The following is a 22738-nucleotide window of genomic DNA, read 5'->3' on the forward strand; positions in this document are numbered from 1 at the left end:
GGACTAACCCCAGCTTGCCTTTCAAAAAAAAAAAAATTTTTGAACAAAAGTGGTTCCTTTGCTCTGTATTCATTATGCAAGGGGTTTTGTGCAATTCCATATTTCGGGAAAAGGTTTAAACACGAAGGTGCAGTCAGACAAGGGCTGGATATGTATGAATTTTAGTCAGATAAATGGACATCGAACGTAGATACAGATAATTTATGGGCAAAATCATCGACTCAGCATTCGCATGTGATTGCTTGATCTAGATGTAAAGGTGAAACTAGCCGTGCAACTGATTCCTTTCAATAGAATTGGATCTAATGTTTGGGAAAATGTTGTATTGCCACTACTTGGCGTTTGAGATGGAGTTGCCAAAAACATTCTCTTGTAAATGGTGTTGAAATGTGGTGCTCAGGCCGCCAATTCCATTCTCAATGCAGTGTTTTGGTAACACCACTGCTCCCAAACAGCAGAGAGCACTGGGGAATCCGCCGACTGAAGGCTCCCAAACAGAACCTAACAGTGGAAACAATAAGCTTGAACATCCGTAGAAAAATGACATGCACAGCATTCACCTGTCCAACTCTGGAGGCCATGTTAAGCCAAAGAATTTAGGATCCTGGACTGTAGCAAAATTTGATAGGCCTTCAAACCGGACAGGCAAACAAGTTGGCAAAGAAATGTAATTCAAGAATTAAAAGTATAAGAGCAACAACGAGTAAGATTGCTGCAGCTTGCATTAATGTTTACAGCAACGGTTCCCTGGGAGCTTCCTAACTTTCACTTACATGGGCTCATCTGTAGAATGCTATATGAGCCCGAAAAGTAACCATCTAAAATGCTGATACTCAGCTGCAATTCAGCGCAAAACTAAAGTTTTTTGTGCCTGTAGTTTATTCTTCAAGCTGGAGACCGAAACCCAACAAGAGCTTAGAAAGGTCCTGGATGTCCCATTCAATGTTATTTTGCGAGACAGAAGCAGCCGGTTGAATGTCCGCCATGCCTGCTAAAGGGAAGTTTTCTTCGTCCTCTTGGAGGTTCATCATAGTTGGTCCTTCTCCAAGCTTTCCACTGGATGGCTGTGCTTCGGGTTTTCCACATGACTGATTTGAAGATTTATAGAAGACAAGAGAGGAAGTCAAGGCCTGTGACCAGTCTATAAAATGCAGACATTTGCATTAAGAAAACCATCCAGATGTTTGAATTAGAATAACCGGTTCAAGTCATTCTCATATGAATTATTGAAAGAAGACTGGCTTTATGCATTAACAGATTGATCTTTGAGAAATTGAGCAGCTGAGCTCAGATCCGCAATTTTTTACACTCCATTCAGCAGGAACACACCCAAGCTCGGTTGAAAAGCCATGAGGTGCAACATATAGGTCATTCATACTCATGAACAAGGTGCAAAGGTATACAAATGCAACAGTTCTCGTGCAAGAATGGGCTAAGAAAAACACTACAGAAAGCTAATTTTCTAGTAAGGCCATGAAAATGAGGGAATTCATGTTATCAAACACCTACCTCAAGGATGCTATGATCAGAAGCCTCAATGGGAGTCAACTGCTCCCCAGTAATAGCAGAAGTTTCAACTTCAGTTGTGGTTTCATCTTGTTCAGAACTTTCCTCTGCAGTACCAAGTATGGACTTAGAAGACAGACCTGGAACTAGAACAGGACCTTCAGCGTTCTCCATGAAGTCATCCATCGTGGCCTCGTGGACCTCGGCTAAGCTGCTACTTTTCACCTCTGCTTCTGCAAGAATTTGGTTGAGTGGATTGTCAGGCACCTCCTCTGTGGCCTTCTTAACTTCAGGGGACTCCTCCATTGGCTTCTGAAGTTCAGGGGACTCCCAATCTTCATTTACTATTATTGTCCTCGCTGTTTCCCACAACTTTAGAACCCGGTCTGGCCCAGGTTGCCACACAACTTTTCCAGACACATCCTTCAGTATGAACTTGAACCGAGTCTTACTCCCAATCGGGATATCCTGTTTCAGAATACAACCGTTAGTTTAAGAACAGGAAATAATTCGCTGCAAAGATCCATGTTGTTCTTTCTCACCAGTTCTACTGTCCAGATATGACCTTCAGACCATTCCATAGGAATGGCTGCAGATGGGTCCCATGAACCAAATATTGGATCTTCACCAACAAGAAAAAATTGCTGACCGAATGAGCATTCTCTTTGCAAAACAAATCTAATATGGATAGTCGATTCACCTGTTAACCCATGAGCAGAGAGCGAACGATTCATCAAATGCTCAAGGAACAAACTTTACAATCAAATTCAGTTTATAAGATGGAAAAGAATCCTACTTGCTTCATGGGTGCCAGAACCAACCTGAGGGGGAAAAGGAAAACAAAAAAACAAAACAAAAACAAAAACGAAGTAGGACAGAGGCTGTTAGTCAATGGAAATAATGGTTCATGAAGCAGAAAATGTCAACTAAATCCAACACCAAGTACAGAATTCCTACTATTCCACAAATGGCTGTCAGATTGCCAATGAATATTGTAAAGCGACCAAGAAAACCAAGATTTGATTCATCGAATAAGCCGACTCTGTTTCGTCAATACCACTGATCCAACTGCTGATCGGAAAGGATGTTAGCTAGGCTAGGTACAATTCGGAAGAAACGTCAGGTGCCCCTTCTCAATTTATGAACCCAACATGATTTCTTGTTTGTTTTGTTCTGATAGTCATACCCAAATCATCGTCTCACAGAGATGAACATTAAAATCTAACGCAATACTCGTATTACTCTAGAAAAAATGTCAGAAAGAAAAAAACAAGAAACGCAGACGAAAAGCAAGAGGAGAAGAGAAGAGCGATATCACAATTTACAATGAGAAAACGTAGCCCTCCTTTTCCCACTTTTCTTTTGAGGAATAAAATATTTTGATGATTTAAGGGGGTGCAATACGAGGACTACTCTCACCCAAGTAGCCTTAACTTCAGAGAGCTCTGATGCGATACCGTGCATTAGTGCTGGTACTCAAGCCAAGACTCAGTCGGCCCAAAAACAACATAGTAAGGCCCCAACGTTTCCCCAAAGAACTAACAGAAGATTCTCCGAATCATTATCAAACCCAACAAAAAAAAGGGGACACGAGAAGATGGTTTCTGAAACATTTTCAAGATATGCTTCAAAAAACAAGCATAATACGAACCAAGAACAAGGAAACAACCAAATGGAGACCGAGATCAAAGCTCAACCAAACAAGTCTCCCTAGAGAAAAAAAAGAGTACCTCCTTCCCGCCGGAGAACTCAGGAGTCGGGGACGACCTAGGAGGTTCGAGGCAGACGCGCGTCGGCTTCAAAGGATCACCACGAAACATCGGAGAGAAGGGACGGCAAAGAGCAAGACGAACGTTCAGGTTCCGAGCAAGTGAGAGCGGATCTCTTCTGGAACCTTCCAGAAGGATCTTGGGCAAGCAGCAGCCACCCAGAGCTTCCATAGAGAGTCGCCGGCTCGCTCTTCAACCAGAAGAAATGCAGAAACAGACACGAAAACAGAAGAATACAGTGGGGAAAGGGGGCTAGGTTGCCGTGGAGTGGAGGTGAGCACTCTCTTCTTCTTTATTTATGATGATGCACTTGCTTTGCTGATGGGAGAGAGAGAGAGAGAGAGAGAGAGAGAGAGAGAGAGAGGGACCTTTCAAAGTCAGGACTTTTTGTTAGTTTTGCAGTTCGAATCCTACGGTCACGATTTCGGGAGTCCCAGATCAGGTGCACAGAAGATATGAACTGGTCAGAGAAGGTGGGGCCTACTGGCGGCTGAATCGCACAGGTGTTACCTGCACAGGTGGAGGGGACACATTTTTTTTGTGCAATGTGATTGCAGGAAGAAGAGGGAATGATCTTCTCTCGGTTCGGATTTCCGAGTCAGGCGGATCCCAGCAAGCAAGGGAGTAAAAGATCAGGTCCAATGTACGTATCCGAGATTTCCTTGAATGCATTTGTAGTAGGGGGTGTTAACGGGTCGGATCGGGTTTGGTTTGGACTCAGGTGGAACCAGACGGACTAGATTTTTTAGTATGGTATCAGGTCTGGTCTATTATAAGAGAAATCATACCCGGACCCGATAAAACTACATGAGTCAGGCCCGAATCATACTCAATAAAATAATATTTTTTTATCATTTTTACATTGAAAAGATGCGGGTATTAATGGGAACTCAGGTCGGGCCCAGGTCTTGTATAAAATTTAACACCGGGATCTATGTATTAGTCGGATCTTCGGGCCTGAACCCGTCTTAATCGGGCCTTCTTATTTGTTACCATACCCGAACTCTATAGGGTTTTGTTGGATCCGGGTAAACCTGACCCGTTGACACCTCTAATTTGTAGTAAGGTTCTGATTCGTCCTTATTGAGAAACGGCTAAAATGTGGGTTTTCTACTTTCCACAAATGTAATAATAATATCAGGGGAGTGGACCACTTCAATCTAGGGGTGGCAATCCGGTCGGGTTGGCCGGTCAGCATACCTCAACACGAACCTGACCCATTTATTAAATGGGTCGGCTGTGGCAAACACGAACCTAACCCATTTATTAAACGGGTAACCTGACACGACACGGTTAACCCGTTAATAAATGGGTCGGGTCGGGTAAACAGGTTGGCAGGTCGGGTTCGGATAAACGGGTTGGCGGGCGGGTTTGGGTAAACGGGTTGACCCGCTCGCCTAATCCCGTTTATTAAACGGGTCAGCCGGGTTGACGGGTTGGCATACCCCTAACATGAACCCGACCCGTTTAATAAATGGGTTAGGTGGGTCGACCCGTTTACAACACAAACCCGTTAAAGTCAAACCCTAACCCGGCTAAGAAGCGGGTTGTCGGGTCGGGTTGGTGGATAGTGTCAGATTTTGCCACCCCTACTTCAATCCCTATCCTAATTTTGGATTATCTGGGAACGATTAAAAACGCTTTAATTTAATTCGTTTGAGTCATAACTCTCATCTTCTTTACAAGAGAGAATTGCACATATAAAATACGCCAAAGAACTTTAACTAATCTTTTTGTCGTCAAAAGCATACATCAGATCACAGTCACTACCTTGGTTTGCATGATGATCATGAGATATTTATTTTTTTCCAATGTTATCAGTATCGGCAGAAATTCGATACCCTGCAGGCAAAAAATACTTTTTAATATTATTTTAATGGTGTCATGCTATGATTTCACAAAGAAAAACTAAGGTTAGGCAGCCCCCTCTACCAGTTATACAACTATACCATTGGGATTCGAACTTGCAACGTCTCAAGCCTAGCTCCGGTTGGTGTCATGAGATATTTAGTTGCCCAAAACATGCCAACACTATGGATCATTTGAGTTACAAATGTTGGCTAGTTTTTGAAGATCTCTTGTGAGGTTTTCAAAACGGATACAATTTTGGGAAAAAAAGTGACATTTTAAAATATTACATTTTTATTATGATATTATCATGTTATTAATGCAATATGAAAAGGAAAGAGCTCCCGAATGCGATGACATTTTCCTATAAAGAACAAGAAGAGGTAGATTTTTTTTCTTTTTATGATGAGGAACCTTTGTCGACACCCAAGCCCTTACAGAGGTAAAGGTAAACCCCTGTAATAAGGCCATTGACACTCAAGCCCTTACAGAGCTCTCAGCAGTTAAAGGGACCTGCACACTCGAAGGAAATCGAACATGGGAGAAAGGGGTCAGCACCTTCTCCCCAAGCCTGCTGCCACTTGGGCAACCCCGGTGGGTGTAGAAGAGGAAGAGATTGATATTCCCACAAATTACAAGGGGGCATTAGCTGATGCTTTCTTCAATATACAAGGACTTGAAAAGGAGAGAGTCTTCTGATCTTCCTCCAAGTTAAAAGTGCCAACTCCGTGAGAAGAATCCCTTCTTGCGTCCATAGCTTGCCTACAGCAACCATCCACGGCAGTTTCGTTACAGAAGGAAAAAGCAACGATACCCAACAGCAAAATCGGCACAGATGACCACCTCATCCACGCATTCTAGACAACTGCACCGCCACGACTCAAAATCAATCAAGTTCATGCCTTTATGATAAAAACGGGTCTTGTTTCCGAACCCTATGCCCTCAGCAGGTTGCTCACTTGCTGTTCTCTCTCTCAACATTCCAGCCTTGATTATGCGCTCAGAGTGTTCGATGAAATTCTTCAACCAAACTTATACGTGGAACATTTTGATCAGAAGACATGCCTCTCGCGGTAAACCCAAGGAGAGCGCCCTCCTTTTCTCTGATATGTTGGAAGAAAATATCCGACCCAACAAATTCACGTTTCCGTTTGTCATCAAGGCGTGTTCTGAGATTAAGTTGGCTGATGTAGGGAAGGTTGTACATGGTGTGGTCTTTAAGAATGGGCTTGATGACGATGCTTTCATTAACAATTCACTCATTCATTTCTATGCAAGCTGCAGGGATCCGGAACAAGCTTTCCAGGTGTTTGTGAGGAGTCCTCGGAGAGATGTTGTCTCTTGGAACACCATGATTACTGGGTATGTGCAAAGCCAACAGCGGGACGCAGCCTTGGAGCTTTTTAGCCATATGGAGGAGGAGGAGGAGGAGGAGGAGGAGGAGAAGGAGAAGGTGAAGGTGAAGGTGAAGGTGAAGGTGAAGGCCAATGATCTCACTCTGGTGGGTGTCATCTCTGCTTGTACTCAGAAAGGTGATCTCGACCTCAGCAGGTGGATGCACTCTTACATCGAGAGGAATGAGATTGCTATGAGCTTAGTATTTTGTAATGCTATGCTTGATATGTATACTAAATGCGGAGACGTCGCTGCTGCTCAGCGGTTGTTTGATAGGATGCCTGTGAGAGATACCATCTCATGGACTTCGATGATTTTGGGGTATGCAAAACTTGGTGATTTTGTGGCTTCACAGCGATTGTTTGATCAGATGCCTTCTCGAGATATTGCAACATGGAATGCTTTGATAGCTGCCTACGAGCAGGGTGGTCGACCCAAGGATGCTTTAGCCTGTTTCCATGAATTACAGCAAACGAAAATCAAGCCCGATCAAGTCACCTTCGTGAGCATGCTCTGTTTTGTGCACAGTCGGGGACGCTAGATTTGGGCAGTTGGATTCATGCTTTTATAGGCAAGCAGGGCATTGAATTGAATTTTCATCTCACGACAGCATTGATAGACATGTACAGCAAGTGTGGTGACCTAGAGAAGGCAGTTGAAGTGTTCCATTCAGCAAAGAAAAGAGGTCTTTGTGTGGAGTGCCATGATTGCTGGGTATGCGATGCATGGATACGGGGATGTAGCAATTGATCTGTTCACACAAATGCAAGATGCAGGAGTGAAGCCAAATGAAGTAACTTTCACCAACTTACTCTGTGCTTGCAGTCACAGTGGGAGTGGGTTGATTGATGCAGGAAGGCGTTATTTCGATCTCATGCCATGTGTTTATGGTATAAAACCCAAGATTGAACACTATGGATGCATGGTTGACATCCTTGGCCGTGCTGGGTTCCTAAAAGAGGCTGCCGATTTGATAGAAACTATGTCAATTGGTCCTCATGCTTGTCTGGGGAGCGCCCCCCTTATTGGCTGCATGGTCTGTGGTAATGTCAAGTTAGGAGAGTGACAAAACGAGAAGAGATTAAAGAGGAGAGAAGAGGGGACAAAATATAACGTGGTTCGGCATTGAGCCTACATCCACGGGGAAAACAGGGTAAAAATATTAGTTCTGCACACATAAAGAAGCATCACACCTATATATAGGTGTGAGGGAGAGACGATGGCTGATATCCTTGATAAGGATAATCAGCAATCTCATAACAACCGGCTACATATTAAGAGATCAGCTGATAAGGGATACAAAAGTAAACAACTAATGAGGATGTGATTCAAATGTGAAAAACAGGTAACAATTTGGCAACATATGTGGGATTGGCATCATCCAAACCCCAGGAGGGATTACGTCGTGATTATAGGGTTATCTTCAATACTCCTAAAGATGGGACTCGATGTTGACCAATCTTAACTTGATTTCGATGTCTTGAAGCTTGTCGCTACCGACGGCTTTAGTGAGAATATCAGTCAACTTATTGTCCCTCTTGACGTGTGGGGTGGATATGATCCCTGCGTGAATCTTCTCTTTTATCAAATGACAATCGACTTCTATGTGCTTTGTCCGTTCATGAAAAACCGGATTTGCCCCGATATGAATGGCCGATTGATTGTCACACTTTAATTTCATGGGCTCGGTGTTCAAAAAACTCATGTCGCATAGAAGAGCTTTAATCCATATCAACTCGCAGGATACAGAGGCTATTGATTTGTACTCGACTTTCACACTAGATCTAGCCACGACGTTTTGTTTTTTGCTTCTCCATGTAACGAAATTTCTTTTCACGAATGTGCAATACCTTGATGTGGACCTCTTGTCATTCAGATCTCCTGCTCAGTCGGCATTCAAATATTCTGTAATTTTGGTATGATTATACCTATTTATGAGGATTCCTTTGCCTTGGGATGACTTGATGTATATTAGGATCCTGTGTGCGATGGCCAAGTGGGGGATCCTTGGTTCATGCATGAATTGGTTGATAGCATATGTGATGTTGGGCCTCGTGATTGTGAGGTAGATTAGGCGTCCAACGAGTCTTTGAAAATTGTTGATGTCACGAACATGTTCTCCATCATTCTTGGTCACCTTGTGGTTTTGATTGATCGGTGTATTGATGGGCTTCGTTTTTAGCATGTTAATTTTTTCGAGTAAATCCACGACATATTTCCTTTGACACAAGAATATTTCTTTATCAAAATAGGCAACCTCTATACCAAGGAAGTAGCAGAGTTTTTCTAGGTCTTTGATTTTAAATTTTTGACGTAGGTGGGCCTTCAATGTTGTTGATTAACTTGAGGTTGTCCCTTATTATGATGATATCGTCCACGTAGACGAGGATAATTACTTTGCTTGTGGTGCTCTTTTTGCCGAACATGGAGTACTCAGATGAGCTTCTAAGAAAACTGAACTGTGTAAGAGCATCGCTAAGTTTTGTGAATCATGCACGGGATGACTGTTTGAGACCGTACAATGCTTGCTTTAGTTGGCAAGCAAGGCTCTTGTTGCTCATAATGGGGTATCCTGGAGGTAGTTTCATGTATACTTTTTCCTAGAGGTCTCTATGTAGAAAAGCGTTCTTGACATTAAGTTGATATAGAGACCATCTTTGATTGACAGTGACTGACAAAAGAATCGTAATGGAATTTATTTTGGCAATTGGAGCAAATGTCTCATGATAGTCGGTCTGTTCCATCTGGGTATACCCTTTTGTGACAAGTCTTGCATTGTACCATTTAATTATTTCGTTGCTACGATATTTGATTTTATAGGTTCATTGACATCCCACTGGTCTTTTGCCTAGAGGAAGGGGGGACAACTTCTCATGTCTCATTCTTTTTTAAGGTTGCAAGTTCTTCGTCCATGCCCGCTCTCCACGCTTCTTGGGCATGGGCTTCAATGAATGTGGATGGTTCGATATTGAAGTACACTTTGTAGATGTATGAGAGGTAGGCATTTGAGAAGCCGTCAAACGATACATGCCTCTCGATAGGGTGATCGGTGGAGTCAGAGGCAAAGTAGGTATAAAAATCTCTCAATTTGCTGGGTCATTTTGTGGTTCAGCCAGATTTTTGTGGCATGACAACTTGCTCAATGAGACTCTCAACAGGCACCTGTGCACCCACACTGGTTGAGGCTTCAGTGACATTGGGATGTTCGAACAATGCATTGTCAACGATTTTGATGAGGGAGTTCTCTATGATGTCTATGGCAGGTAGGATCGGGGCATTGACATGCGATGGACGCTCCCCATAGAGTTCTTCGAACTTGACATCATGGGAGAAAAAGCGTCTCTTGTTCAGAGGGTCATAGCACTTGTGTCCTTTTTTTATGGAAGAGTATCCCAAGAATATGCACTTAGTCGCTCTTCTTTCAAGTTTGTTTCTATGCCACACTTGTAGTTGAACAAAGCACTTACACTTGAAAACCCGTAGGTGTGACATGGATAGGCTCTTCCTCCTAATCATTTTCATAGGAATCATGTAGTTGATGGCTTGACTGGATAGACAGTTACATAGCAGGCAATGGATATAGCATCTGCCCAAAAGCTCTTGGGGATGCTCATGTGGAATATGAAGGCTTTGGCTTTCAAGAGAGTTCTATTTTTGCACTCGGCAATGTCATTTTGTTGGGGTGTGCTGACGCAACTAGTTTGGTGGGTGATGCTACGGCTAGTGAGGTGTTTGGTAAACTTGGTGTTGACGTACTTCGTCCTATTATCTGAATGAAATATTTTGATCTTGGCACTGAATTGAGTCTCAACCATATTCTCGAATTCTCTGTAAGTGTCAAAGACTTCATCCTTGTGTTTGAGCAAATATACCCAAGTGGCATGTGAGCAATCATCAGTGAAGTTTATAAAGTATCTAAAACCGAAATAAGATTCAATGGGGGTTGGTCCCCATACATCAGAATGAATAAGAAAAAAATTCTCATAGCTTTTTGTTTCAGATAAAGAAAAGGGAATCCTAGTTTGTTTGGAGTATTGACATGCATCACATGACTTTTGAGATAATGAGATGTCAGGAAATTATCCTATTCAAGATGTTCGAGTCTGGAGTGTCATTTTTTATTTATGTTAGTTGTTTTGCGAATAATGTGTTCTTGGCTTTCCTCGTCGAAGAAGTAGAGCCCATCCGCCGTGTGTCCTCTACAAATCACCTTTCTCGTATTCAGGTTTTAAAAAGTCACATGCTCAGAAGAAAAAATCGCAATAGAGTTATGACTTTCAGTTATCTTGCTAACGGACGTAAGGCTAGAAGGAAAAAAGAGGTTATATAGAGCTTCTGAGAGGCTTGGGCCATTAAGGAGAGATATATCACCAATGTTCTGGATGGGGATCTGTGATTCCATAGCGATGCTAATGGAGCTTTTGTTGGCCGATCGAAGATTTGTCAATAGATTGACCTTACCAGTCATGTGATCTGTGGCATCGATGTCAATGACCCACATGGAATTGATGAGTTTGAAACTTAGCATAAACATGTTACCTGTAGCTTCTTTTTTCTGATATTCGAGGATTACTGCCAGGTTGGATTTGTTGATCTATTGTAGGAGTTACATGAGGTTATCTATGGTGGTTCCCGCCTTTGGACTCTTGCCATTGGTGTGTGACTTTTGTTGTCTAGGGCATTCATGAAGGTTCCAACACTTGTCTTTTAAGTGACCAAGTTTTTTGCAGTAATTACAATGAGGTCTCACTCGGCCTCGTGTGTGCTCATGCTCTTCGTGTTTGAGTATGGGGTTGGTCGAGCTCTCCCTATAATTGTTAGAAAAAGTAGCTTTCTCATGGTTTTTGATATAAGGCCTGTAATCAGTGCTCATGACTTTTTAGTGAGTTTTCTCTCGTTGAATGATAGAGTAAACTTCGTTAAAGCGAGGTAACTTCCTGAACATGAGAATCTGGCTCCTCATGTCATCATAGTTTTGTTCGAGGCCAGCAAAGGTCTTGAACACATTGTCTTCCTTGACACACTTCTTTATGATATTTATGTCGTTGGTGGTCGGGCGGTATAGAATCATTTCGTCCCATATAGCACGTAGGGAGCTAAGATATGAGTGAAACAGTTTATCCGCTTTGGCTAGGTGAATGATATCTTGCTAGAGTTGGTAAACTCTTGGAAGGTTATTCTGCTCACCATAGATATCTCTCAAGGAGTCTCATATGTCTTTGGCAGTGTCGAGGTATAGAAAATGCTCAACAATATCGGGATCCATGGATTTCAATAGCCAAGACATGACGAGGTAGTTTGCTGACTCCCACTCGTCGTATGTCGGATCCTCGAATTTCGGAAGAACAATCTTACCATTGACAAAGCTTAGTTTGGACTTTCCGTTGAGGAAAAGAGTGGCAACTTTTGACTATGCCAGGTAGTTGAACCCATTCAACGGCATGATGGTGATCTTGAGCATGGAATTTTGCTCTTGCACGATCATCTTCGACGTGATGTGCATTGGAGGACCGATATGACTCAACTCGTTCTCTCTTTCTGCCATCCACAAAGGCTACAAGGAGATAGGCAAATGCCAAGATGCGCGCCGCGAAAGTTATGCGATTGTTCGATCCTACTCTGATACCATAATAAAATAAAAGAAGATTAAAGACAAGAGAAGAGGGGACAAAATATAACGTGGTTTAGCATTGAGCCTACGTTCATGGGAGAAAACATGGTAAAAATATTATTTCTTCGTGTCACAACACATCACACCTATATATAGGTGTGAGGGAGAGATGATGGCAGATATCCTTGATAAGGATAATCAGCAATCTCATAACAACCGGCTACATATTAGGGGATCAGCTGATAAGGGACACAAAGATAGGCAACGAATGAGGAGGTGATTCAAATATGAAAAACAGGTAACAATCTGGTGACATATGTGGGATTGGCTTCATCCAAACCCTAGGGATCACGAACATCATTTTTGTAGGGTTATCTTCAACAGAAAGCGTGCTTGCACTAGATTACTCGAAATAAAGCCTTCCAATGATGGGGCATATGTGATGGTAACATATACGCCAAAGCTGGGAAATGGGATAAAGTTTCACGAGTGAGAACAATGATGAAAGATAAAGGTCTTAAGAAGGAGATTGGTTGTAGCTCAATTGAGGTTGATGGAGTTATCCACGAGTTTTTAGTAGGAGATATATTCATTCATTCTCAGAGAAATATTCGAAATTAGATGAAATCATATCCAGATTGAAGTTGCAAGGATATGTGCCAAATAGGTCGCAATTGTTGCAAGACATAGAAGAGGGCGATGCTAAAGAACAGACACTGCATCTCCACAGTGAGAAATTGGCAAATTGCTTTCGGGCTTATCACAACATCTGCACCGGCACCAATTCAGCTAGTGAAAAACCTTCACATATGCAGTGACTGTCACTTGGCTGCCAAAATGATCTCTGTCATTTACGATCAAGAAATTCTTTTGAGAGAACGATACCGATTCCATCATTTTCAAAGGGGGATCTTGCTCTTGTAAGCATTACTGGTGAGTAATCTGAATTTGAACTGCAAAATAGATGTGTCATGTCTCGTGGCTCAATATCTGACTGGGAGAGCTCTTGGGTTCTCAAACTCTACGAACCATTCAAGTGCAGTCTATAGCATCAAATGGATTTTAGAGTCATCCAGGACTTTTAAGAAAGCAATTGAAATGTAAAGTGATAACCATACATCATCTGTTCATTAGATCCGACTGCAGCATCAGGATGATATTTGCAGTACACCATTCTCATTAGCTGCTGTAGCGCTGCCTCATTATATTCAAACTCCATCACATATAGAATCCGACTTGTAGCCGCATCCAAAGCTGCTGTTTCGATCATATATCCAACAGTTGGGATTGTGAAGAATTTCATGTCTTTTGGTGCAAATAATCCACTGGGCCAGTGCTGATGGAGCCCAAGAAGCATGGCTCTGCATTCATTAGATCCTAATTCAATGCGGCAGGTCGCTGACTGAGTTGTCAAGGATCTTCTAAACGTTACCAACAACAGTATCCTATTAGTTTGCTTGCAATATCTGTGGTTCCTCTCTAGAGACATTTACTGGAGGACCCAACTGTTGAAAATTTAATGAGGGTTGATTGTATTCTATTTCTCCTTCGCATTATGCTAACAGCGTTGATCAACATTCCAATCTTTTTTTTTAAAGAGTGAAAAAATCTCTCTTGTTTGTCACGTATAACCTCAGTGAACTACCTTTTATCCTTTTTTCTTCTTTTTATTTTACTTTATTATATTTCATTTTGTGTGTGTGTGTGTGTGTGTGTGTGTGTGTGAGAGAGAGAGAGAGAGAGAGAGAGAGAGAGAGAGAGAGAGAGATTCTTTTCACCAAATCAGTTGGCCATTGCTTTTTACCAAAGTAATGTTTCACTTAAAAAAAATCAGGTTAGCTTGGTTGCTGCTTCATAATTGTGAGGATCTTTAGTGGTCTGCTTCATAATGTTTCAATGACCGTCATGTTGAATTTGATCTGAGTATTTTTTTGAGGTTTGAAAGTCGAAAGGAAACACAACTATGCAACGTGCTGCATATACCACACAAGGATCGTCAGAACTCTGAGGATCGTTGACAAGTAGAGAACATGAGTAGATGTTAATTATGGCACCATGAATTACATATTTTGATCCTTCAACAACTTCTGTGGGATTTAGAAGAACCACTTAAAATAACACCAAGTATTCATTGAGCCAAGACATCAGTTCTTTCAACGTTATGTGCACATGCATAGTTAGAACACATGAATCCCAACCGGATCATCCCTCCCTTACCAACTGATGCTCGCTAAACCTTTACTGGTTGTCCTTCCTGGGTTAAATGGTGTGTCTAGAGACGCATCATTTTGTGACGACACAAAACTATCTACATGTTTACTGTCTGTTCCACTTGTCTTAAGCTCAATGGTACTTTCAAATACAAGGTGACTTCAGTTGAAGAATCTGCTTTCATAAGTGCAAAAAATGTCAGCACATCAGACTCTAGGTCTGGTGGGCATCAGGAAGTGCAGCCTCATCTGATAAGGAAGGGGGATGAAAGGCAGTTATAACTGAAAGCTTTCCCTGGGAAATAATGTGAGAACTAAGGTATCTCAAAGAACATAGCAAGAACATTAGAAAGATAAAAGTTGGTACTGATATGAGGAATACCAGGTAAAACAAAATGGAGGTGCTGAGGTACAAATTAACCTGGACCTCCTGGAAAGATTTCTTAGCTAAATCAGGGAGAGACAGACATGATTTCGTTCCAAATCATAAGGCCACAGAGTCATGCATGAGATCATTACCTAAAATTGAGAACCTGAAAACCGAGTCACCTTCGGACTATGAAATCTATAAACTTTATTTCTGGTTTAGAAGTGCTCAAATTAGCATGCATTCACATGCTTTCTAGTTCAAAGGAAAAATGAACTTGCTTTGGAACATGGTAACTTAAGTATCCAAACAAGAGTCTATAGGAGTATGTAGATGTTTCAAAAGAGAAGCTTCTCAATAAGAACTTCTAGGAAGCACAATTCTTCAGCAATCCCTGATATAACGCCCCAGACTACCAATACATGCTAAGGTGCACATATAAGCAAGACACCCAAGCCCTTTTAGCATAAAATAGAACTTCATTGCTTTACCTGAGAGAAAAGGAGCATGAGGCTACGACCAACATCAAAACAAAAGATCTCTCATTAGACAAATATTATGGCTACCTTATTCCCTGATTTCCTTATTGAAAATGTAAATCCCTTGATCGAAAAACCAAATAGGAAGCATCTACAGTCTAACTAAAGTTTGAAATTTAAGACTGCTTAAGCATTTAGAAATTCAATATCACATTGAAGAATTGTGTCAATTAGGCTGCATGTTTACAGGTTTATCTCACATGACAAACTCACCAAGTCTCTCCCACATTAATGGCAACAAGATAAGCTGGCCCGTCAATCAGATATAAGGCTAGTCCACAATTACAAGATCAGTTAGCCATTGAATAGTGGGTTCACAATGAGTTCTTTTGAGATTAGGCAAACCACTTGTCTAAAATACAGCCCATTCTTTCTAAACACCCATGAACAGAAATTGCACGGGATTCTAGAAGATCATAGCATTGGTCCTGATAAAACCCAAGTATTGCTTTCCTTTCCCAAGTAAGAAAAAAGGTTTTCTACTCCTACCACATAACTACAATATGGATTCGCATAAATTCTTCCAAAGTTTCCTCAACATCAAGCTCTTTGGCCACCAGATTTAGGTCATATTGCAAATCCCCAATATGATCCACTGAGAATTAGGTCAACCTATGTAAGGGGATTAGGAAAAATGAGAAAAAAAAAACTAACAGCAGCACGAAGGAATGGAAAATTGAAGGTAATAATAACAGAGTAATATTACACGTCCCAACTTGGCATGCAAACAAATCAAAGAATTCAAACCGAAAATGATGCTCTTCACAAATTTCTTTCACCATATTCGCCAGAAGAGAAAACAAAAAAAAAGACTCAATCGATGAATTCTTTTAGCAATGAACAACAAGAGGAATTGAAGAAAAAAGAAGCACCCAGAACGCTCCCTTGAATCAATAATCATCACTGATCTCCATATCATAATGAATGTCATAAAAAACAAAACAAAAAGAAAAGGTTAAAACACCTAAAATTCTTATTTATTCACACAAAAACAAATAATTTACATAAAAAGTCGAAGAGAAATTAAAGAACAAAAACCTTCATCAGAACGTTCCTGATACCGCAGTAGTATAGATACACAAGAGAAACAAGAAAAAGCCAAAATTACACCAAGAAAAAGAGAAGAAGAAGCACAACAAATTGCTACACCAGAGATCGGAGAGCGAGAAACACAGAGATGATCTGTCCAAGAAAGAGCCTTTTCACACAGAAATTCTCGGCCCACACACCGAATCGGCTTGCGAACAACAGAAAAAAAGAGAGGGAAAGGAGACGGTTTTGCCTGATTGATTTGGCGTTCTTGCTGCTTCCGCGATCGGCTAGGGTTCGCGCTTGTTGGAGTTGGAGTTGGAGTTGTAGTCGATGACTTCAGAGTCGGTGACGGATCGGGACTGCTGGACGATGGAGCGGCCGATGGAGTTTATCCACTCCTCCTTCTCATTGTCGGAGTCGGCGATGAAGTACATGGTGTCGGAGCTGGTGGAGATCTCGAAGGCGAAGGGCTTGTTGAGGACGTCCTCCGCGCCCTTGACGGTCAGGCACGTTCCCACGGGGACGACGCCCCGGGGACTGGACGCCCTCGTCACCTGCGACTCCTTGAACCAGAAGAGCTTCCCTCGCTTCAGCACGAACCACCGGCGGCGCCAGGTCTTGATGTACTCGCCCTGCTTCATCAGCCACCCGGCCCTCTCAGGGCTCGACCAGAAATCCACCCCGTAGTCCTCCACACGACCCCATCCCAGCAGCCTCGCCATCGCTCGCTCCCCTTTTCTCTCTCTCTCTCTGGGTGGGGGTGATGATGAGATTGACGAGGAGGCGATCGAGGAAGAAAAGACGTGTTTTCTCGTCCGAGTGACGGGTTTTGGCGAAGTTTTATCGGAGACACGGGGCGTGGAAGAACAAAAAAAAAAAAAAGAGTCGGCCTGAGTTTAGCCGTTGCCAATCCCCAGAGCCCTTACGGTCATAGTGCGTATGACGGATCGTCAGTTATTTTAAATATCCACCGCACATCTCTCTCGAGATTCGGGAGATGATGTAATATACGTCATGTGCAATATGACGGCAACTCCTCTCCTTGCCGTCCTTTTTTTTTCGTTTTCCTTTCCACCTAATTTTTTGCTTTTTTTAGTAAAAGAAATTTCGTCAAGGTCCCTGATTTTCCCTCCTAATCACCAAATGCCGTGGTTACCCCCATGTGGTGAGCCAGGTTTCAGTCAAGCTGAAGGCCCAGGATCGAATCTCGTTGGAGCATAGGGGCTGTTAGGGCACGTAAAGCTGGGTGGCCAGGTCCTCGATCGACCCCAAGTTTTACCTCGCAGGGAGGGGAGGCCGCCGCACGTAAAGCATTGGAAAGGTCGCCGGATTAATACTGGCTCAGGCCGGTCGTACTTACGGTCGCTGTTCATGTCGGTGTAAAACTCCGATGGCTTATCCCCTCGACCGACCTAGGGAGTCGGCCAAGCTTCGGCTTACGCAAGAGTGACGTCCATAAGATTTGAACCTAGACTGCAGGTCAAACGGTATAGGCCCCCATCCCACTACGCCAAACCACTTGGATCTGTCCTCATCATCACAGTCCAAAAATGAATACGAAAAAGAGAGAGGATCAGTCCAGAAGCACCTTTGATGGTAACACTGTCAGAGGCGTCTTGGATGAGGTTCATCTTAAAATTGAACTACACCCATCAAACAGAAAATATGGTTCATTGTGAGCCGTCCATTTTAAACCATTCAGATGCCAACATGGAAAAAAGTGGGCCCATCCAAGTTATGTGCCATCTCATCTGTACAGGTTTGAATGCCATTCATCTTGAAATCAACGGCATCCAAAGCAGCTCAGACAGTATTATCGTCATAGCTCACTCTGACCTGATCCCATCTCATGAGAAAAATTGTCCACAAGCAGATAGTATTCATCCTTGCACATGTCTGAATACATCGAGTATGCAAACGGGTCGGATTTGGATCAGTTAAATACATGAGACAGCCGAATATGGATCACGTTGCAACAGCCAAAAATCACAAAACCCAAATACTGGATCCAACCCATTTGCATCATGGTACTCGAAGATCCCCGGTGGTGGTGAGGGGATCCACGCCGATGCCATATTTTTCTTAAAAAAAATAATATATATATATAGGTAAATATTGGCTAATAATGTACGTACGAAACTATAATGAGTAGAAATCACTTTTTTCTAAAATTTCTAATTTTTTGTAGATCAAATGTTACGGATGTGATCTACATGATTTTTTTCAGTAAAAAACTTGTTTTGAATCATGCGATTATGACAAGTAATTAAGTTTTAAAGGATTCAAAAATCAAAGGCCCACAATATGCCAAAATTTTATAACTCAAAAGATCATATTTTTACATCAGAAAAGCAACATATCCTTAGCAAACAAACCATGTTCAACACATTTATATGATTAGATTGAGTAGATACGACTTGCACCTATCATTTTTAGCTCATTAGTTGTGTACCTTTTTTTTTTTTTTTTTAAGAAAGTCATTAGTTCCGTACCTTCATTAGTAGCACATATTAACCATATATATATATATATATATGTTTTACATGTGTTTGACTTTACTTACAACTTTAAACAATGTACTTATTTTGTTTATTTTGTAAATAAGATAGTTTGAGCTTGACTAAGTAGGGTTAGCCATTAGAGTCCAATTGATACTATTTTCAAATTTAGAAATACATCTTTTTGTTAACTTGAGATTGGCTTGTTTAATTCAGGCTCATTGTGAGCTAGAGCTCGGCTCAGCTCACAGCAAGAATGAGCCCAACTTGAATACCCTTTGTTCGGTTGGTTCAGCTTGTTTATCAGCAATAACTATGATAATGCCACTTTACATATAAATACTTCATTTGGTAAAAAAAAAAAGTAATATGGTGGGGACTTATAAGATAATTCAAATGGTAGAAAAAGGTTTAAATCATATACATTTATCGAGATTGAAAGAAAAAATAATGAAAATACTTCATTTGGTAAAAAAAAAAAGTAATATGGTGGGGACTTATAAGATAATTCAAATGGTAGAAAAAGGTTTAAATCATATACATTTATCGAGATTGAAAGAAAAAATAATGAAAATAATAAATATATAGGTTTTTGCATATTAGTGTCTGCCTCTTCATTGATTTGCAAATTAGTCCTCGCCTTGTGCGCATTTGCAAATCGATCCCCTCCTTTTTATTAACTCTTGCAAATTAGTAGCTGAGGTTAACATCTTTTATATTCTTAAACGGAAACTGTTAAGGTCATGTAAATTGATGGTTCTGCCTCTTACAAAAGACCATTTTGCAAAATATAAAATAAGGTAAAAATTAATTTGCAAAAACTGAAGAAAATGACTCTTCTACCCTCATCCAAGGATCATTTTGCTAAAAAGAAGGCAGAAACTCATTTGCAAAAAGTGAGTATGACTACATTGCCCTTATTCAGGTTTAAAATGTTTTAAAATATAAAAGAAACAAAAAAAAGGCTTAAAATATTAAAAAATAAGACTTTTTTCCCAAAAATATTACTTAAATATCATGATATTATCGTGAGGTTTTGAATGATAGTGATATTTTGAAAATATGGCAATATGTTGTCGATAATTTCAACTTACCTTAAATTACTGATATTATCTCTCGTGACAACGATTCGGATAACTTGTTGATTGGAGGATCCTCATTAACGTGGATTATTAAAAAAATACGAAGGTATCTATATCCTCCTTAGTTGTGAACAATAGATCAAGCTAAGGGTTAACTACTTCTAGTGAAGGCTGGATAACGGACTGAGTGGGCTTCGAGTAGCCTGTAGCCCAGCAATAGGTCTGGCTTGGGCCTAGTTTTTGAAAGAAAGCCTGACTCAAACTGGGCTTAAACCTGACCCGACAAGATAGCATGTCGGGTCAGGCTAGCTCGAGGGCTGTCCCGTGGGCTTCGTATACACACACAATTATGGTAATGTATTTTTAAAATTGTATTTATCTTGAGTTTTTTTCTTTATATTTTACTACAAAAAACTATGCATTGAAGGAGATGAATGCGGAATATGTGAATACAAGACAACATGTATCCTAGCTTGGCCTGACCCAAGCTAGGCCCATGGGTCAAACTGGTGGGCTGTTTAGACCCAGGCCCAGCCCATCAAAAACGTGGTCAAGCTCGTCCACTAACCAGGCTGCACCAGCACGGGCCCTACTTCTAATCATCCCGTGTTTATTGTCCTTTACGTTCCATGGTGCAACATAAACCAACTAATAATATATATACAGCAGTTCTTTAGAGAAAACAAAATTTTCTTTCCATGGGATAAGACTGTCTTTTCAATTTATTATAGAAGTGAACAAAAGTCTCTCTCTCTCTCTCTCTCTCTCTCTCTCTCTCTCTCTCTATATATATATATATATATATATATATATATATATATATATATATATATATATATATATATACACACAAAAATTGATAACTGCTCACTCATTAAATGCTTAAACAGAAGTCACTCATGTTGTAGTGATAAAATAGTATCATTAAAAGTCTTAGTATACACTTTTAGACTTTACTGGTGCTAAAATAGCGCTAGTAAAAGTTTTTTTCGTAAAAAAAATGCTGAGCGTCCATCTCGCTGGGCGATGGATGCTCAGCATGAGTGACCTCCGTTTGAGCAGCTACGCATTACTATATTTATGGAGCCTAATAATATGTTCAGTTCCCGTATAGTATAACTTGAGGAGGCCAACTTAGTTTTTGCGAGAAAGTTTGCATATAGTATAATAAAAATAGATAAGGGCAGCCTTTCATTTAGTTTTGCCCTGCACACATATTGTAGGGAGACTTGTGAATGTCACCAATTTGAAGAAACATCACAAGTTTGAAACCCATGGGTGACATCCCTTGCTGTAAGTAGGGTGTAGACCCAAGGGGTTTGGCATAGTGGGATGGGGCTTAGCCTGTTTGATGGACAGTCTAGATTCAAATCCCATGGGCATCACACCCTGAAAAAGTAAGCCCGCGGAGTTTTACGCCAACATGGACAGAGTTCATAAGTACCTGGCTAAATCTATGAGTTTGGGGCAGTTTCTTCGAGTAAAAAAAAAAGGTTGAAGTAGGGTGTACCATCCAGTGGGCATGCAGAGGAGGCCAACCAAATGTGCTCAGTGATTGGGTTTTCTTTTTGGATTATCCCAAAAAAGAGGGTGCATCTTTTAATTCTATTTGGAATGGTTGCAATTTGAGTAGATATCCAAAATCTAAGGTGACCAAATACCAAGAGTTTTTCTGTTTCTAGAATTACAACTTACTGATGATCACCATGCATTACTTCTAGCTTTGAGATTTTTTTATATGAATTTCTAGCTTTCCATATCAACCAAAAGAATCTAAATCAAATCATATAGTCTTCTTCATTCATGACCAGAAATATTGACAATTCATCCACGATTCCCATGCACCGGGCATATTGACAATTCAGCATAGCTAACCATGAAATGAACCGATCGACTGCTAATCTACTATGTATCCAATAACTCGTGGAGAGGCAAAAAAAAAGAAGAAAAGAATGAAAAACGAAGAAAGGAACTAAAAACAAAAAATAGGACAGAAAGCTAAAACCCATACTTGATCCCATCAATCTCATAGCCTAAGTTGGTCAGATCAACGGTATATACGTCATCTTGATTGTTAGGGAAATAACTCGCACCGTGCATCTGGCTATGACGAATACCACCGGCGACGAAGCCCCCGTTGTTGGTCATTGGAACGAACAAACTGTTGTTACTGTTGGTGCTAAAATCATAGCCACCCATGAGGGAAGAAGCATGAACAGAAGAAGAAGAATGGCTGGGATCGAATCCCACACCCATGCAGACGTGCGCAGGCATCTTGAGCGTGAGCTCTTCGGCACGGCTCTGCAGCGTCGATCTCAGCTCCTGCAAGGCCAGCAGAAGGTGTTGCAGTTGGTCATCGTTGAGGTCATCCACGTCCACATCCCATAACGCCATGTCCTGCGCCTGGCAAGCATTCTCGTGCTGCTTCTGCAGGACCGCCCGGCGCTTCCTCTCGGCTTCTAGCTGTTGGAGGAGCTCATCGTGCTGCTGGTTGAGCTCTCTCATGGCTCCAGACAGGTCGGCTTGCTCGGCAGCCAGCGGCGAGCGGCCAAGGAAACGGCTGACGACAGAGTCTACGGAAGGGCTGCCGAAAGAATAGGACTTGCCACCGGGGGAGAAGACGAGGACGGCGACCTGGGCGCCACAAAGGATGCAAAGCTCGCTGGCTTTCTTCATGAGGCCGTTGCGGCGCTTTGAGAAGCAGACCTGGCGACTGTCTTTGTTCTGGATCTTCTTTATTTCAATCTTTTGACGGCCCATTCTGGGCCTCGATTCTTTGTTCACCATAACAAATGGTGTCACTGAAGATGATCGAATTCAGAGAGTTTTATCTTATTTTATCTGTATGTGGAATGAAAGTGAGAAGGAAGAAGAATGGTAT

The 22738-nt window shown here is 41.5% G+C and overlaps 2 protein-coding genes and 2 pseudogenes across 4 annotated transcripts; 1 reads left to right on the forward strand and 3 right to left on the reverse strand.

The window, feature by feature from the left end:
* Window positions 1–654: 654 nt before the first annotated feature.
* LOC149828125 (phosphoglucan, water dikinase, chloroplastic-like) lies at window positions 655–3613 on the reverse strand. 2 transcript variants are annotated; one of them, XM_090017401.1, is made up of 5 exons: window positions 3237–3613; window positions 2303–2327; window positions 2049–2206; window positions 1510–1974; window positions 655–1088 (listed from the first exon to the last, which is right to left on the reverse strand). In XM_090017401.1, exons 1-5 carry the CDS (start codon window positions 3444–3446, stop codon window positions 879–881), a joined length of 1068 nt encoding a protein of 355 aa, XP_089873527.1. In that variant the 5' UTR covers window positions 3447–3613; the 3' UTR covers window positions 655–878. The 2 variants fall into 2 exon arrangements, with proteins under 2 accessions (XP_089873527.1, XP_089873528.1); XM_090017402.1 differs by having other exon boundaries at window positions 946–1141.
* A 2522-nt stretch (window positions 3614–6135) lies between these two features.
* LOC149828126 (pentatricopeptide repeat-containing protein At2g29760, chloroplastic pseudogene) lies at window positions 6136–13066 on the forward strand (annotated as a pseudogene).
* A 3134-nt stretch (window positions 13067–16200) lies between these two features.
* Window positions 16201–17100, reverse strand: LOC149828127 (pleckstrin homology domain-containing protein 1 pseudogene; annotated as a pseudogene). The gene has a single exon (XR_016434000.1). The product of XR_016434000.1 is annotated as a pleckstrin homology domain-containing protein 1 pseudogene (transcript).
* A 4755-nt stretch (window positions 17101–21855) lies between these two features.
* Window positions 21856–22617, reverse strand: LOC149828128 (agamous-like MADS-box protein AGL61). Its single transcript, XM_090018113.1, has one exon. The coding sequence runs from the start codon at window positions 22615–22617 to the stop codon at window positions 21856–21858; it is 762 nt and encodes a 253-aa protein (XP_089874239.1).
* Between the last annotated feature and the right edge of the window lie 121 nt (window positions 22618–22738).

Source organism: Nuphar pumila, chromosome 9 (assembly GCF_984573655.1).
Source record: "Nuphar pumila chromosome 9, dmNupPumi1.hap1.1, whole genome shotgun sequence".
In the NCBI taxonomy this organism is placed as follows: Eukaryota; Viridiplantae; Streptophyta; class Magnoliopsida; order Nymphaeales; family Nymphaeaceae; genus Nuphar; species Nuphar pumila.